Source organism: Neodiprion lecontei, chromosome 2 (assembly GCF_021901455.1).
Source record: "Neodiprion lecontei isolate iyNeoLeco1 chromosome 2, iyNeoLeco1.1, whole genome shotgun sequence".
Classification (NCBI taxonomy): Eukaryota; Metazoa; Arthropoda; class Insecta; order Hymenoptera; family Diprionidae; genus Neodiprion; species Neodiprion lecontei.
In genome coordinates this window covers 40,048,109-40,067,057 of record NC_060261.1, presented here as the reverse complement: position 1 = coordinate 40,067,057, position 18,949 = coordinate 40,048,109, and the positions used below count along the sequence as shown (strand labels likewise).

Here is an 18,949-nt window from a genome sequence, read left to right as displayed (position 1 = left end):
TCCTGCTGTATTGATTCGGGAAATGCATTACGGATATTAGTTCAGAGGTATAGGTTTAGGGAGCATTTTTCTATCCGTCACTCATCTTCCTGGAAGATATCTTACCGAGACGGTTGTTGCTGTACATGAGTTTGCCCTCTTTCTGACGAACGCTGTTCCCTCCCACTTCCGTTTGAACTGAGTTATCACCTGTCGAGTATATCGTAGACATACATATAATGCTAATCCGAATTCTAAAATTCAGATGTATCTACATTGACGTTGTGTATCGTATAACATTTGCATCGTAGTTACAATATTACAATATTATTGTCCTTTGGTCGTATACAGATTTATGGAGATTGAATAACTTGACGTTGAAACGTAATACGCACGTAGCTAGGTCAATCAGGACTTACCTCGCCGTTGCAGAAACAGAACAGGATTGCGACACAGAGACCCTAAAAATTATTAGTGATTTCATGTAGTTACAAGTTCCATGGATTTTATTTCATTACGAACTCATGTTGATATAATTAAAGTTTGATTATAGGGCGGTGCGTTTGAATTTCTGTCTTATCTTGAAATCATTCGTGTCCTTAATTTTTGAATTTCGGTTAATTCGCTAAAAATTACAAGAATTAATTGAACTCTCACTTGAAAAGATGCGGTAATGGCAGAGATGATCTCGTAGGCTTGTTCCCATGGATGGCCTTTCGGCGGGCGGAACGGAATGACCAAGTAATGAAGCCCTAGCAGTGGAACCAGAAGTAGCGTCGCCCTTGAAAGAGATGAACGCACGGAAATATTATGACACGTCATTAGAATTTTATCGCGTCTTTTTATTATCACGTCGATTATGAAAAATAGACACCTGAAAGCCTGCAGCATTGATCTCGATGGTCTTGTTCCGATCGCAGGACCGGCACGGAGTTTCGTCAAAAGAACGCGAACGATGTTACAAAGGAATAGAAGATTCAACAACGTCGAAACGCAGACCGGATAGATGAGAACATTCGCGTAATTTCCCTCGTTGATCCAGCACCTGGAACGAAACAATTTATTATTATTCGCAAGGTACGGCACAAAGAGGATATTTCAGCTTGAAGCACGAAATGTACATACGGACGTCGCTTTGATCTTTCAGCGGAAAACGTTAGGTAGTCGTAACACGATCAAGAAAATGAATATTCGCAAAATTACCCGCGTATACCTGATGCTCGTTATTATTTTGAAAGTAGAATTACATTAGAAAGTAATTTATCGTCTAGATGCAGTTGAATGATTTGTAGATTTTTAAATTTCTCTTATATATTTAAATAAAACATAGGCTGACTGCGAGCTTAGTCGATGAAATATTAGGAAAGTCCGTAAACTCTTATTGAGTCAAAAGTGGAATTACCTTATATTTTTAATTATAATCGAAATGTAAAAATACAGATTTAGAGCGTTATATTTTTGCCGACTTTTTAAACAAACTTTATTCGCTGACGGTTAAAATTACGCGCTCAGGCGTGGAATCAACATAAATTATCGAGTGTATTATACCTACTGGGAAATTGAAAAAAGTGTTAAAGCGAATATATTTTCCTAACAGAGTTCCGTAAGATGTGTGAATCTGATAAAAAGTACGGATTTTTTTATATGGGTACAGCAGCCTCACGCCTTATATATTATGTGCTGGGTTGAAATATACGCAGAGGCATTCGTCATCTCGGCTATATACGTATATATGTATATACATATACCTAAATATACCTGTATCGGGCGGGTATAAGGCGGAATTTAAATTGGATGAGAAATTGAAAGTAAAAGTTTTAAATGTTTCTCGAGAAGCGTACTTATCCATAAGAATAAAGGCTTGAGGATGTATTCGCTATACATTCTCAACAAAAAGTGAGTCTCGTCGACGATATTGAATACTTTGTGATAAGATAAAAATCGGAAAAAATTAATCACAGTAAAGACGATAAAAAAATTGAATTTTGATAATAATGATGCCCAAAAGTTTTTAACTAATTGCTTAAACAGAACATTGTTCAACAAATTTTTAGGGAATATTTTATTTTTGTCACGTGAAATGAATTCTTTGATCTTTCTGAATGAAAACATGAATTTTTAAACAGTTTTCTCATTATTTTGAAATTTGTAAAGGCTGTATTTACGTGTTTGTATTTACATTGAACTATTCGTTCAATGCCCCGAAAACTTCTTACCAGCAGCGTAAAACTTATCCAAAATTCACGATTTTTTCTCCATTTTTCGAAATGAAAAATTTATGGAAACGAAAATTCCGTAACAATGAGAAAATTCTTTAAAAATTCACGTGTATTCAGAAAAGTCACCGAATTCATCTCACATGACAAAAAAAAAATTCATACCCTGTGAATTTGTTAAACAACGTTTTGTTTAAAGAATTTGCGGCTAACTTTTGGGAATAATCATTATTGAAATTTAAGTTTCTTATCGACTTTATTGCGGTTGATTCTTTTCCGATTTTTATCTGATTACAAAGTATTCAATATCGTCGACGAGACTCACTTTTGCTTGCGGATGTATATAAAGCGGGGAGCGTATTATGTATGTATGTACACATATATGTATATACTTTTAGGCACCCAAGCCGGATGCCCTCGCGGCATGCGACAACTTTTCTCAACCCCCGTTGACTTCGAGGGTCGTTAAGCTTCGAATCATCCGTTTATTACGAGAAAGATCCTCTCCGTAGAGGTTTTAGGTCGACGATGCGTCACGTATACGCATCTATAATATTAAAGTCTACGCCGGACCAGATCGAACCGAGTTTTCGCTGATTTGGTGCGAGCTGATTTGGAATTGGCAGCCGCTTTTCCGTTCGACGATTTTTCACCCTCGGTCCAACTTTATTTCATTCTGTTTGCCTTCCCCCCCCCCCCCCCCCCCCGCTATTTCTATCACCCGCGCACATTTGTTACCGCGTCACCCTCTGATTGATGAAGTTCCTGAGGGGTTACCAACCAGACTGAGCAACAAGGCAAAAGGTATAAGATTCCGCACGTAATTCATTACGCAGCGAATCTTTATATTTATAAATTGTATAGAAAAATATTCGCTGTTGCATTGAAAGTATTCCATCAAATCTCGTCTATTATACGGTGGCACAGCTTTCTTACCCGTTTTCAATGCCAGCAGCTGTCCCGAGTGATGAATATGTTTACTCAAAACTACGCGGGAGCAGCTTTAATGTGCAATGCACTTAATGCCGACCCGTGGCTATAAAGTGCAGCCCATGCATCGTGAGGCAACGGTCAAGGGATTAAGCTGGTTATCGCTGTAGGGTAAAACTCTTGGCGGGATCGCTTCCGCTGCGGTTTGCATCGATAACGTTATGCTTCCTAGGTAGATGCGCGCGAATTTAACGTTCAAACAGTTTGCTTTGCTTAGCACCGAGGTGATTCCGTCCTTTCGAAATTGGATCTTGAAACGCGACGCTGCTGCTGCTGATGCTGCTGATGCTGATGATGCTGCTGTCGCTGCAGCATTGTGTATCAATTAAACTGCGGTATATACCAACATCGTGTGCTTGCAAGCCGAGCGGCGATGCTCTCTGCACGCGTAATACCCCGATGTTGGTCTGTCAAACCAAAACCGCTATGTCTATGTACTCGACTATTCGCTGTGATCGATGCATGTTTACCCATATATCCCGCACGCACCGCATACCCGGCATTTGAATACAACAAGTACGCCGTGCTTGTAGAGAAGTTGCGCGAAAATCACGTGATCGATGCATCGCATCGCATTCTTTTAGTTTGAACTTACTACTTTCGAGCTGTTGTAGAAACTGAAATTCTAAGTGAATTTATACTCTTGCCATTATTTACTTTGGAGATAAATAGCGTTGGATACGGGTTTTACGCTGTAACTGAATATATTGCCGGTATAAAATCGCAGGTGGGGTCACGGCGGCCATTTTTATTTCCCGCGAGAGGTTTTACACGCGCAATTTGGACGTACAGGATCGTTATCGCATTACAGAGAAAAAGTACATCGAGGAAATAACAGTGTAGAGAGAAATCGAAAGAAGTGTATGAGGTACAAACTGTGAGCTGTCCGCAAGGTCATTACTGGTGCCTCTTAGGATGGCGTAGGTAATAACGATGATGGCTGGTAAGGGCCATCCCAATCCCATCAGCCACTTGACCAGTTTATGCTCGCTTGTGAACGCGCTTACGAGTAGGGTGTGCAAGTAGAATCCCTCGCACAGCATCCATGCGTAATTCGTCAATAGGAAATAATGAAGTATCATGTGCAGGAGTCTGCAGCCGATCTGAGGAGGGAGGAACGTGCTTTATGAGTTTAATTTCAGATTTATTCGATAAACGAGCAATCGTCGGTGAGCTCAAGAGCAATAATACCGATTGCGGTATATATTATATTTAGGTTGGCACGTATGCCATTAAACGATGACAGTTTACCCCATTTTCGAAGAGAGTCGGTGTATTGGCGGCAACGGTGCCGTACCAAATCAACCATAGCGCGTTGTTAACGGCGAACGATGCGAAGAGATTCATGTGCAACGTAATTCTTGCGCATCTCAACGACCTGTAACGTTTAAAGTAAAATTGAATTTTCTTTATCTTGACACTGTAGAGAATCAAGGCGTAAACTGGTTAAATTGGCGAAATGCTCAACTTACCGGAAGTAAGTAAGGATTGCCAGGGACAAGAGAAGAGCGACCAGTGATATCGTGTATCCGGTTTCGTAGATGGTGTTCAGGCGCTGCTGCCACTGTAATAAAAAATTAAAAGAATAACAAAGTCGATGTCTGTACAAATGTAAAGATGCATTGGATCTACGAATTTTTAGAACACGACAGGTGAGCGATAAAAAAAACAAAATCAAATAACCCAACACGTCTCCGATCTGACATTCAGCATTCTCTGCACTCGTACCCAGGTTTTCACCTTCTCTTTGATGTATCCAAACACGTCGCACAATCTGAAAGTAGTTCAGGTCTAAACGGTGAAAAGACTTGACACTCCGAGTTCTTTTGAAATTGCATGCTTGATACGAAGAGCTTTCTTTTCAAGTAAACAAAATCGAAATGAAAAACAACGGGAAGGTTTAATTCCGTTACATACAGTGTCGTGTCCTTCTAATTCGAATACGATTCAACAATTTAATCTCAAAACACGTGTATCAAATTAGTATTTTCGAGTATAATACATTGTATACAAAAATGTATTAAATGTATTGTAATCTCATTTTATTCGCTGTCGTCATAAAAACACGAGGGAAAATCTTGAGAATCAATTCCGAAAGAAAAAGAGGCCCGCTGACGTTGGTGTGTTAAAAATTCCCATATACCTTCATGAATTTAAAAATTCTGATCAATCATATTGTTCGCTGCAGGGTATATGTTATTATGTACATTTAATATACAAAGACTCGTACAGTGAAATAGGGGTGTTGCCGTTGACAACATTCCTGAGGGTTTTCCCCAGGGACGAAAAAATTCCCTTCGCAAATAACTTCCACCTAATGAATTATGCAAGCTAGTAACGTATAAATATTTCGCCGTCGTCTACAGGTTGACATTGTCGTGTCGTGTTCTCCATGTAGCGATGCTGGTGGAGTCGTCTCGTCGTCGAGATGCGATGCAGGACTATGGCAGAATTACGTTACGCTTATCCTCGTAGGTATCTACTTGCCTTTTTGCATGGCAAAAGATACGTGGGGAGGGAATTTTCAGCATCAAGAGAGATTTTCCCTCTCACAGCAATGAGCCAATCTCTTCTTGTTCCACGAGATATACCGTCTAACGACGGGAATGAAGGGAAAAAGGAAATAGAATAGTTGGAGACGAAACTAATACAGCGATGTCGTATGTAGTTAATGGTAGGATTACACGGGCAGAGGAGGAAGAGCGAATTTTGCGGAAAGAAGGTTGATTATATTTGGCCAAGTTTTTTTTTATTCCTTTTTTTTACATCTCCTTACGCAGATGCGCAGGTTCAGTCCGGAAATCAGAAGTTACTGTACGAGGATCGCTAGCGTTACATCAAACTAATGAACAGAGGAAAGTGGTGGATTGCACGAGTGCTTCAGGAAGAGTTTTCATATTTTAGGGAACGAGAGAGATCTGCGCCGCTGTCTGTGCAATCAGAGGGTGGAATATTTCACCGCAAAGCTTTTGAATTTTTCACGGGAATATACAGGATATAGGTGTATGTGTGAATAGAAACCGAATTCTTTGGCGTAGAAATTATTAACGGGCTTCAATTATTCACGGTCACAAATCCGCAACTTTCAAATTGTGTCAGGAAAACTTTATTTCTTATACTAAGGTAATTTTTTTTTGCTGTCAAAAGTTTAATTATAAAACAATAGAAGATTATTGTACTCACACTGAGATCTTCCATGTTCACGCAGGTTGTATAATTGCTCCATATTTGCTGGGATTCCGGATGCTTGAACCAGGTACCATTCGCCTCGCAATCCTTGTGCGCGAAACCTGTAAAAACATTAAATAGAAGAAAAACATTAGTTGGACGCTTGAAGATTTGAGGGCGTATGTAATTCATAACAATCTCGCAAATTCGTATAGAAAATAAATTTACGTTACAATTGGAAGTCTGATGAGAATTTTCGAAAATTCGCAAAGAAGTTCGTTCGAGGTTTGCAAAGATATTTTCAAGAAAGTTTCACGACCTACATGCTTACTATTCATTTCTGCATGAAACTTTTCTCTCTGAAAAATCCTTGGAACAATTCTAACGAGGACTATCTTTACAAATGTATTAATTTCAACGTGCGAATTAGCATGAGGAAACAGGTAGAGTTTTTTAAATTCAATTTTTGAACCTAGGTATTCATTGTTGGCGAAATAAGTAATAAATTTTATTAAATTCACACGACTATCCGGACAATCAGATCAAGCGAAGAATGATAAGAAATCTTTTACGAACGTCCGAAATGAATTGCCATCGGCATTGATCGGTCTTTGCGAACAATGTAAATATTTTTACGCAGTCTAAAGGTAGTTAATGGGGCATGGGGGAATATCGGGCGATTCGATCAAAGCTGTTTGTCCTGTCAGCGGACGGTATCGACATTGTGCAGTGGCGAACAAGCGGCGCGTCTTTTAGCCGGGGCTCGAAGAGGCGCCGTAGAAGGCGAGGTCTCGTTGTCCATTAACCCTCACAACCAGACGAAGGAAGCGCATTGTGCAACGGAGGAAACGCTGCGCCGTCCTCACATCAGCAAGGAGTACGGGGAGGAGGACAGACTGCGTCACGGACCACAGCGCAGCTCGGGGGAAAATTAATAACAATCTGTCCAACGGCTGCAGCGCACCATAGGCGATGTTGTTCGCTATAAGCTTCGGTAAATTGTCTGAGGACACGCTTCGACCCCGTTATCACAGATTGATACTTTGATGGGGAAATGAAAAAAATTTCTCTCTGTTTCTTTGTTCCGCCTTCGGTTGGCTGGGTTATTTTTAAAAATAATTAATTGCGAGAATATAGATACCTCTAAGCTTGCCCGGGAAATTGGAAGGAGTGATGCAGAAGAGAAGAGAAGTGTAGAAGAGAAATACCTACGTCAATGCGACCACGTACCGTGTATGATTGGTGTGGTGGAATTTTTTTTACCCTCTAGAAAGAAAAAAAAAAAAAAAAAAATATGATGTTAGAAAAAAGGAGATAATGTAATCGGTAAAGTGGATCAAGCCTGGTGGAAAGCGGTTGAGTTGAGGGTGGAATGGCCAATGCACGGACATGGTGTCCAATACACTGAAACGAAAATGGGTTGAGTAAAGTGGCCTGAAGGGTCCAGAGTCTGCCCGCGTTCTGATCTGTACCAATAAGGATAGTGCTTGGAATTCTGTTCACTTTCCAGGGTTATCCGAAGTAATTTCAAGGCTATACGTCTGTCTAGAGTTGGAGTCGCGGCTCAGAGGAAGATGCGAAAGGTTTTTGAGGGCCAGTCGCGATGCGAAGGGGAGATTAAAGGATCCAGTCAAAGTTTCGTTCGCGTTGGATGTAGTAATTTCTGCATGCCGGTGAAACCGCTCAATATTTACCAACTCCGTTTGTTTGGCTCGAATACGCGTTACATGTATACATATAGTATATATATATATATATTCAATGGCTTTTCATTGATTATAAATTTATTCCACAAATTTCGTGAGACTTGATAATCCACGAAACATCGAAGAAATCTCTGGCGCGGTTACCGCGAGAATTAATGAGCGCGGGAAATCTCCGATGCGGAATTTTCTTCCATAAGATAGAAAGGTATAATTCTTTGGTTATCAATTCAGGGTGCGTAGGTAATGGGGCATACCGTGTTGCTGACGATTAGCGCAATAGCCCAGAACTGTTTCACCTATACATCTCTTGGAAACATGCGCCTCTTTCGTGCGATGCACCGCCTGTCTATCCGTATCCATATAAGTAATTGCTACAATTTGTTTGGCCGAGTAATGGAACGGCAACATTTGTTCGACGCCCTCTCTTATTCCTCGACCCCGTTATACACCACAAACCGGGAAGACGCGACATGTTTGACATACGATTTCCGGTGTACCCGAAGGTGGGTCTGATCGTAAAAAATTGCGAGTATAATTTCAATTGGCAAACCGTCATCTGCTTCTTTGTCGAGGAGCTTAAATTACAAGTGTCACGCAGCTGGTGATATTCGGTTTTTGTTACAGCTTATGCTCGTGTCGATTTGAAACTAATTGCAGTGAAAATGAGCGTGGTTCTTCTATCCTCCAGCTATTGAACGCGTACGCGCAATCTATTTCGTCAGGAAGGCGCGTTGTTGAAACTGCATTGGTAGTTGTGTACACCGGGCAATTTACCGTATTAGCGATGAGTATTGATTGCGGTGTGTGTGACCTACCCGGTTCGCACCCTCCGCGTGCATCGCGTTAAATATATTTGATCCCATGGTGGAATTTTCGAATATACCTGTAACCGTCCATTCACCGTGTCAAACCTGCTTCCGGCGATAAAACACTCGCGGTCGTTATACCGAACAAAAGTATCATCCACTTCAACCCATGCACGTCTTTTTCACGCGCTTTTCGCCATTCATATCTGCAACTTGTTGAATTGCGATATGAAAACCGTTTTATCTTTTCAATGGATATCGATAAGTTACACGGTCCACGTCTTTGGACTTTGTGAAATTTTGAAATTTCACTCAAGGACGATAATTCGAATCTCGTTCTAGGCACGGTTTTTTGCACGGTAAGTGGTGCGAGGATTGAATAAAACGGAAGTTTTACACGCGGATAATTCGAGAGCGGAAGTCTAATACCTACGGAAGCGTTTTTCCCCGCATATATATGCCTGTCGCGTCTTAACGGCCGCGAGTTAACCGCCGTCCTAAAGAAGGCCGTTTCCATGCCTGCAGATGCTTTTTCCGCAATCCCATCCTCGGCGGTTTTTTCATGCACTTCTGCAGTACCCCTGAATCTCGTCGCCTTACATTCGCGCGTCCTTTATAAATAATTTACCGAGCCTTTTAACACCGGGATCCTTTTAACAGCTGTAAAATTGTGCGTGTAATGCAATAAGCTCAACGAGCCGCTGCGGCTTTGCAAGCTCGCATCACGCGGTGTGTCGGAACGCTTTACCCGAATCGAGCCGAGTTCAACCCTCTCTCCTTTTGCGGTTATACGGTTATTTCCGGTTGAGTAAAATCTCCGGATAGGATCTGTACGTTTGCATTGCTCCAAGTCAAATTTACCTCGATTTCAGACAGAGAGCTCGATCCTTCAAAATTGCACGAGTTTTCACCATTTTCCAACCCCGACGCCATACGCCATGTGATCCATCCGGGTTTACATTTCAAACGAGTTTCAAAGTAAACTATATACGAATCCGAAATAGATCAGGACAGTTTTCATCCGCATTAGCATTGAATGAACTTTTCTTTCAGAAGCTCCTGAGAGAAGTCAATTTCGATCTTATACCTACTATTTGGCCGATACGAACTTCGGTATAAATAAACATTCGTACGTACATACATCTATACGTATGTATTGTATACAGTAAACGCTGTATGAAGAGCGAGTATTTAAGGTATCTCAGTTATCTGTTACTCTGCACTGCGGCAAGGGACGCAAACGTTCCATTTTACTCAACGTGCAGACAGACGTATCAATGTGGCCGAGTGAATGATTCTTTGTTGCATGGCTTTGATGGATTAAACGATAACTGGGAGAAAATTTTTTTTTTCTTTCTTTCTTTTTTTTTTTAACGCACGACATGCCGCCTGGCTTAACCAGGCTCAACGCGACGTGCTTCATTCGCCGATGAAATTCCCGAGGGAGTCAGGAATTCCACAATTGAGCGTGAATTTTGAGAAAAATATACGGGGAGGAAATATTACGCGTCTGATTTTCACAGTGCAACGAAAGTACTCAACGCCGTCTATTTGAAAATATGAATATGTTCTTTAGAAAAGGATGAGACTGAATTTTTAAACATTTTCCACTCGGTTAACGTTCTATCGCGAAATATTCGCGGAATATATTGATGGAATGCACTACTGCTCTGCCTGTTTCGTATCGGAGCATTGACGACGTTTATCTGCATTATATACGTATACGTATTTATCGTACATATATATATATATATATTATATATATAGATACACGCACACCTTTGTAAAGAGAAATCGAATATTTTTCTTGCACCGAGCTCAGAGAGGGTGGTATAGTGCAGCTCCTGTGTTGCGGGGTGAAAGTATTTTCTCATAAAGTTTAACCTCGCGGAAAAATGGAACTAGAATATCGCCGTCTATACGTATATGGGGAAATGCTGAAGGGAGCTTTTCCTCGACTGTATAAAATGTTCCGAGTTCACTACGGAAATCCGAACAAAATATTATTGCGGATGAAGATATACGTTTACGTACCAATTTCAATGCTAATACTTCATTACTTCGTGTAACGTAATTGCAGAGCGCAATTAGAAACATTATCTCTATATCTTTTTTTTTTTTTTTTCCCCTATGCTTATCACTATTTTTTCTATTTCTTCTATTTCTCCACCGTAATAAATTGCTTCCTTATGATGAAGATTATACTTTTTCGTTTCATTTAATCTTTCCCTGGCTTTCAATTACATTTTCTTCTGTACTTGATTATTTATTTACTTATCTTGTTGTTTTTTCTAAAAAGATAAAACGACTTTTTAATCTCATCTATTTTTGTTTGGCTTTTATTTATATTTTCTTTTGTGCTTGCTTATTAATTTATTTATCATGTATTTTGAAAAAAAAAAAGAAAATTACTCACTTCTTCTTTCTATTATTTAGTTTTGTAAGCATTGTATGTCCTTGTAACAGTACTTATCTGTGGTTTTCACGAAGGTCACACCAGAATCTAATAAATTACTCTCTACTCTACTCTACTCTACTCTACTCTACTCTCTAAGGAGAGAGAAAATCTCCCTTCCTCTCTCTCCATATCTCGCAAGGAACTTCTTAGATATGAAATATGAGCATTACGAAAGCTTCACGTCCTACACTTTACGCGCTTACACGTATATGAATCCTTCAAACTTAAACTCCTAGTCGATTACAGACTCGTAAGTGAATCTGCGGGTATTAGGTTTTAAAAATCCTTTCAAACATACTGAAGGAATTTATTTTTATCGTTTTATATTAATGATATTTACATTTCTGATGAGAAATGAAGTACGGCAAATGCGTTGAAAAATTGGTAGAAATCGATTTCAAAACGGCTATTACAATGTCCAGATATTTTCTCCCCCGTAATATAGGGGAAAGGCCAACAAAATGGGCCCTGAAGGGAGGAATAACCTTTAGGCCAATTTGGACGGCGCAATTTTTTCCTCTTCGGTTTAAAAATACGCTTCAAGATTTGTTGACATTTTTTAAAATCCCATTTGATTGTAAAGGGGGCCCATTTCGCCCGCCTCCCCCCAATGCACGACACTTTGTTTAATTTTATAATATTGCCGGTATAGCAATAATTTGCACGAACGGTGAAAGAATGAGCGAGTGCAGCCATGGTGAAGTTATCGGAATTATACGACCGTACTTGCAGGTCGTGCAACGAAAAGCGAAGCGTCCTTAGATTCTCTGCGGTTAAGAAAAAGGAAAACGTGAAAAGGAAAAACCTGAAATTGCCGTAGTATCCACGATCCGCACGGTTGCTGACTTCTCGACCAGCTTGCGGAGTTCGTCTTTTTATCTCGATCCGTTTTATCGGTCAAGTTTTACAAGTTTCTACTTACATTACACCTGCGTGTACCTGCATGGACGCAGATCGTTTTTTATTCCTGGTATTTCCTAGCTCAAACGGGCGAGTTTTATGTCGGAACGTTTAATTTATTGCCAAACCGGTATTCCGATTCCGATCACGTTTAGGGTGGGTGCAACCCATATTCAAGATATAACCGACGATACCTTCGAACCGTTTATTCAATAACGTCGACGCATTGTTCTCCATCGGGAAATAACAACGTTCATTCATTATTGTTGAATAGGGCTTTGTTCGATATCGAATCGCAGCAAGTCGCTCGAAAGCTCCTCAGCTTTTGTCCGCGCAGGCGTTATATTTTCGTAACGCGGTAAATTCGTCTGCATTGTACGAGAGAACCTTTATTTATCATTAATTTTATTAAAATTTTTACCGACAAAAAAAAAAAGACATTCGAATTAGAAATTTCATTCTCGTATGTCATCTTTAAATCAAGTTTTTAAGATAACTCAAAGCCGCTAAGTGAGAATCAAGGTTTTTTCATTCGCAATGCTACTCAAAGGAAATTATGAAAGAGTAAATGTAGCCGCTTTTAAGGCTAATTCTAGATGAAGAACGCCGCGGAAATCGTCGTTTCATACAGCGTTTGACCTTTGAGGTACAAAAAACGATGCATAAATTTTGGAACTTTTACTTTGAGCTTATTTTCAAAGCCTTCTCATACGTACAGTAATGAAAATGCCGCTGGGGGATAGATGAACAAAATTGAACCCCTGCAAGCGAGGGACGCAACGTGCTAAAAATTCAAAAACAAAGTGATAAATTTGATGCTCGAATACATTCTGATGCAGTTATATTGACGCTATGTGCTCAGGTACAATGCTTCACGAAAATACGCGACGGACTTTGAGAATTATTTTCGCAATATTACCTGAACTGCGAGGGTATTCATTTCACGGAACACGCACCCACTTTTGCAAATTCAAAAAACGAGGCTCAAATGGAATTCAATGTTATTCATCCCTCGGCGGAAATCGCGTGTTCCCGTGATATTCCAAGCTTGCCGTTTCGTCTCCACGTTGCTTCAAATTTTTTATACGCATTCGGTTAATACATATCTACGTATAATGGACGTCTCAAGGCAAGCTCGAATACCTAATCACGACCTCCCGATGACATTACACATCAGTTTATTTCGACAAATGGAGAAAATATTCGAGACTTGCTATCACTTGTAAATTGTATTCCTATTTGATTCAAGCTTTTATTTTGTCGAAGGTATCAGGTTCTGGGAAACTCACGTCAGACGATTCGTCACAGAATCTTATTGATCGTCGGTCTTTGTGTCTTGCTGAAATAAAATTAGCCGCTATTGTACGTATACGAAGAGAGAAAATTATTATACGGAAACATAAGTAGTCTTTTATTTAATGGACTGAAGTTTTTGTACAAATAACTTCGGCTCGTAAAAATTTTAATTAATTTTCCAAGAACCTATCGTCAATTGCTGACCATTTATTACACCATGAATTATTATTGGGATTGAAATTTTTTTGAGATGGAAAACACACAGGCGATAAAAGGTGTGAAGAGTATACTACATTGACAATAAGGTTGAATTCATACTTCGGTATTCGCATATCTTCCTACAATAACCCTGGAATATCGGTTAAATTATCTTTATTGAATAATTCATGTACCTTGTCCAGGTGAAAATTATACTCGTCCATGTTCACGATGCGTGCCTGTGCAGAAAATAATGTGCTTGAACACAAGTATATCGACTGGGTAATAAAGCCGAGATTAAGGACGAGCAGCCGGGTGTAAAAGTTCGATTGCGTGATTGCTTATGCCTCGATCAGTCGGCGGTTTTTTCTATTCCCGAAAGTACTAGCGGCGAAACCGCGCGAAAAAGCCTCGGATGGTGAACGGTAAGCTACAAAGCGCTGTAAGCTACTTGGAAACAGCCCGAGGCTTTTTGTAGAGTGAATATAAAGCCCGGTGATGCGTGAAGTCTCACAGCTAAGCTGAGCGGTCTTAGTTTTAAGACTGTATTACACTCGTTCTTCACTTATAGTGTTACGATACGTAGTTGGAAAACACTCGAGTAACTCTACTCAGAAAAATGTCAGAACGAAAGGTAGTTTTATTTCACGGGGTTGAACGCGTCATGAAATGAATTATTTCTGACGAGGTTTAATCTCACCAGAGGGACTTTTCGAACTGCGAAACTTATATTGAATTCTGCAGAAAGAGTAACTTTCAAAACTAAATCATAAAGTTATAGTATGTATATGTACACAGTTTCACAACGACGATTATATAACATACTCGAGGCGCAGTCTCTTTCTAACATTTGTTTAGGTGAAAAAAATCACTTTAAACGTAGAAACAGCAGCTTGGTTTTATACTTTGATTCTTATTCATGAGTGTCGGAAAAATTAGGTCTCGTAAGTTTTTACTTGAAGATTATTACCCGCGATTATAAAACTTCCTTACAAGAAATTCTAAGGAGAAAAACTTCATCGAAATACCTAATTGTAAGTTCTCCGAGGAGACATACCGTTTTTTTTTAACCCTTTGAGGCTTCCAGCTTTTTCCACTCCGGGTAAACTCACTTATTTGAAACTTTGACGACGGGCGACATTCCACACCAGCGAGCACAATTTCAAACCACAGCTAGAACTTTACTCTCGATTTTTTACATACACTCATCGTTTATCCGAGTTTCGAGTTTTTCGAATTACGATAGATGCAGAATACTCGTTTTTATAATTCAACAATTTTCTTCAGAAACTTACAGAGCAATGTTGCGTGTAAAACAGAGATAATTTGACAGGCACTTCAATTTTCCGATACTTGTTTCCTGTCATATTGTTTTAGAAAGCCAAGAGCAGATTTCACATGCACATATTTCAAACGATCAATTAACCATTGGTCCATTGGTCGAAGGACCCCAGAGAGCCGTCGAAGGCGGTCAAAGCGAACATATTGTTCCCTCTTTGGCTTGATCATCTCGAGGGCATTGCGAATTCCCTAAAACTGTTTCATCAGGAAAGCCAAAATTTATGTGCGCATACATTTCGGTCTACAAATTAATAATTTTTTTATTAATTTACACCTGTCTCGAGATGAATCGGTAGGTTTGAAAAGGGGTGAGAAAGAAACAAGTTAACTTTTCAGTATATATCACTCAGATGTACAGAAAAGAAATAAACGCAGAAGAAAGCAGGAGAAGCTCTTTTTGAAGTTGATAAAATTGTATGAAGTGAGTTGAAAAAAATATCGTCTCAATCTCGTAATTTGGATTTGTATTATTTAATTTTTCACGACCTGAATGAGAGAATTTTTTAACGAAATTCAAATCAATCGATTCCAGTATTGATATTCGGATCTTGAAGCTATGATTTTTTCTTCGTTCGATTAATTTTTTCACTGGACTGTACGCGCCTGGTGAAACTTTAATTGCAATTAGAAAATTTGAACGAAATCTGAAATATTAACGGGGGCGGAAAAAGTTTCCTGGTTCGTTAAGTAGAGAATATATTTACGTGCCACATTTGAACGAGGATAATTGACAACGCTATGCGAAACGTCTGACGTAGTTAGAACGAGGTTTAAACTGCGACTTACTTTTACCTATACATATATATATATATATATATACATACATACATATTCGTCCGTAAATCGTACTATACATTGTTACCTTTTACGGGATGAATACAGAGGAGATAAACTTTGTTGATCAGATCGAAAGAGCTGAACTAACCGGTCGTTGATGGTCCATTTCGATTGATGCAGGTTATCCAAGAAGCGGTTCACGTCCGCAGGTGGCATCGACTTATTTGCCCGTAAATCGATCGGGAGCTATCAACGGCACCTGGACCATCGGAAAGTGCCAATAAAACCGAAGAGTTCAACGGGGCTTCGTTTCATCTTCCTCCCCGACTTCGCGTCATCCCTTATTTTCCACAATTTTTTACTCCAATCATTTTCCACTCGGTATGCACGCTTTTCCATACCTATCGCATAATAAGCCGAAGCGAGGGATAAACGGAGAACGGAGAACGGACTACGGAGTAATAAACTCCCCGTCCATTATAATAAAGTCAATTCGCAGTTTATCGCGCTACTGCGAGGCTTCGTAATGGATTCATATTTCGCAGTATTAAAAATCGCTCGGTTTTTAAAATCGAAAATTTTGTCAAGAGGTGGCACCCGATTTATTCAGCCTGTAGTCCTGCAGCATTCGCGCAGTCTTTCAACCTTTTCACACTTGCTGCCCAACGAATTGCACGGCATATTTGCGACGACCGCCTCAAGAGCTTTTAAATTCCGATTGAATGGCAGTCGCTTTACCCGAACCCTTGTATTTTTTTTTTTCATTCTCCCCAAAAAGACAGGGACAGTGACGTAGTTATTACAATGCAACCAATGCGGTCGCCCCTGACTCGAGGGGCCCCAGCCAGGCACAAAAAAAAAAAATGTTTTTTTTTTTAAAATTATTTTCCAGCTCCAGAACTCCAAAAAAAAACGTCTCGTCAATTGAGCCCACGTGACTCGAGCTATAAAATTTTTTAAGTTGAATATGAATTTAACAATATATTATATTGGAATAAACCGAATTTCATCAACCTTTTGCTCAGTCACTGTTTCAGTTTTTGAATATCGTTTTTTCGCATGTCGATCAATGAGAAGTTCCGTATTATGGCGACAAGTTTATCTTCTATCGGAAGTAAATGTGGACTTTTGCCATATAATTCCCGCTATTCTACAATTTAATTATCTACGCGAAGTAAGACTTTTCTAATCTCAGCTTTCATATGTTTACTTACCGGGACTCCTTCGATTTTTTTCACATCGGGGCCCGTAAAGTTTAGTTACGACACTGGACAGAGACGGGTGCAATCGTTCGTGAATTTTTTTTTTTTCTCCCCTTACTCACATTACTCCGTTTCATTTCTTTGCTCTTCTTTCACTCGACAATGTTGTCTGCGAAATGGTACACCATTATTATTATAGAGTTCTGAATACGCAGGTATGAAAAAAAACATTTTTTTTTCACCTGCATGGGACGTTTTTGGGTAAATGTAAAGTATTCGTGTGTGCCGAATCCAAAAATGACTTCTATTTCCCTCTAGTATTCTTGCAAAATACAAGGTGTTTGCATAAAAAAAAGTATAACGATAATGAAAAAAACCATCGTTTTGTTACATTCAACTAAACAATGTTTCTTATAAAATGTAACAAACGATTTCTTTATAAAATGTATTCAACACTCCGTGTTCATTCGTTTCGAATGTGAAACCTTATCTTCTTCTCTTTGATACACCTCCGAAAACGCTTCCGCTTTTCATTTTCTGTTTCCCTGTTTGTATTTATTCTCGAGTCTCGCTCTGATACGTATTAAATGGAAGTAGGAAATCAATTTTGCATAGGATTTTTAGAATCAAGAATAGGACACCAGATTTCGAATTAAACCGGAGTTTCGCTATAAATGAATCTGCAAACACGACTTGAAGAAAAAATCTCTACGTCATGGGAGCTTTTGAATATTTTACCCGGTTTCAGCAAGTAACGATCTACAAGGTACAGTATAAAAAATCTGTGCAGCTTTTTTCGTTGCAGACTTGTGAGATCGTTTGAATCCAAACGAAAAGTTCTTTATTACGGCCGCGGTTAAATTTCAACTCTTCGTCACAGTTTCCTGATGCAATTAGCCACCGATGTGCAAGTGCGTTTATCGCATCCCCGCGAGGATATCCGTTTTCCCGAACGGGTCTTTATAACTCTCCTCCTTCGAGCTTTATATTCCATCAACTTCTCCCTCTCATCCTCCCCACATCCTCAATCCCGGGTTTTATGATAAGCAGGGCTTTCTCGCAACGTATATCAGAAATTCCAATAATTATTCTCCGCAAATCCCTTGAAGCAATTTCATACCCTCATCCATATATGCAATGATGTTCACGCCTCGCGATGTCTCTCTGTAACCGATCGTATACTCGCCCCTTATACCTGCGAATGTACAAGACACACACATCTTACCCTATAGGCTAGATCCAATAATCGATCGGGTACTCATACCGAGCGAAGATATCAAGTTTCTGGTAAAATCGGAGTGTTCTCATCGGTCTCGACAGAAATACCGGAGCTGCTGCAATTCACTCTAAAAATCGTTTATTTAAAAGCTCTTTCGATTGCAGCTGGCGTTCCCACGGAAAATCCTAAACTTTGCTCACGTTTTATACGAATCGCGTATACGTACCAAGATGTGAAACGTATAAACTGAAAATCACCTACGTATAAAGCATAATATAGGGTAATAACTTACACTTGCTGCGCACAAATCGCAATGTATTATTATACATTAGGCTCGACTATTTCGATTCTGAAAATTTGCAGCGAGAGTAACAAGTAGCCGTAGGATAAACCGGATGTGTAATTGCGGAGGAAGGCTTGAGCCTTAATTGCGCTGTTTCCACCTCCCTCCCTCCCTCCCTTCCTCCCGCATCCCGCATCCCGAAGGCTTCGGATTTCAAACTCGAACTTTTAATGGTTACCGACTTTTGTAACGACTGGTTGGGTGAAGTGCAGCCGTTACTGCAGTCTCTGAGTTTCTAGTTCTCTGTACGTACCGCGCGCTTCTGTTTGTCACCGATAATTAATTACTCCGTGATTCTGCCTTGTCATTTGCGCTGTTGCGGCTAACAATAAGAGCTGGGACTCAGCGGT

The 18,949-nt window shown here is 39.8% G+C and overlaps 2 protein-coding genes across 9 annotated transcripts in view; one reads left to right on the top strand and one right to left on the bottom strand.

The window, feature by feature from the left end:
• LOC107220245 (calcitonin gene-related peptide type 1 receptor) overlaps nt 1-18,949 on the bottom strand; it is a 182,970-nt gene that overhangs the window by 3,480 nt on the left and 160,541 nt on the right. For all 8 annotated transcript variants that reach the window (XM_046730968.1, XM_046730964.1, XM_046730969.1 and 5 more), the window contains 8 exons: nt 6,369-6,475; nt 4,658-4,749; nt 4,437-4,563; nt 4,062-4,288; nt 854-1,024; nt 637-760; nt 399-440; nt 106-189 (listed from right to left, as the gene is read on the bottom strand). In XM_046730968.1, coding sequence (XP_046586924.1) covers nt 106-189; nt 399-440; nt 637-760; nt 854-1,024; nt 4,062-4,288; nt 4,437-4,563; nt 4,658-4,749; nt 6,369-6,475 — 974 coding nt within the window. The remainder of the gene's footprint in view (nt 1-105; nt 190-398; nt 441-636; nt 761-853; nt 1,025-4,061; nt 4,289-4,436; nt 4,564-4,657; nt 4,750-6,368; nt 6,476-18,949) is intronic.
• Nucleotides 1-18,949, top strand: part of LOC107220251 (transmembrane protein 19) — a 39,542-nt gene that overhangs the window by 6,987 nt on the left and 13,606 nt on the right. The gene's annotated exons all lie outside the window — the stretch shown is intronic.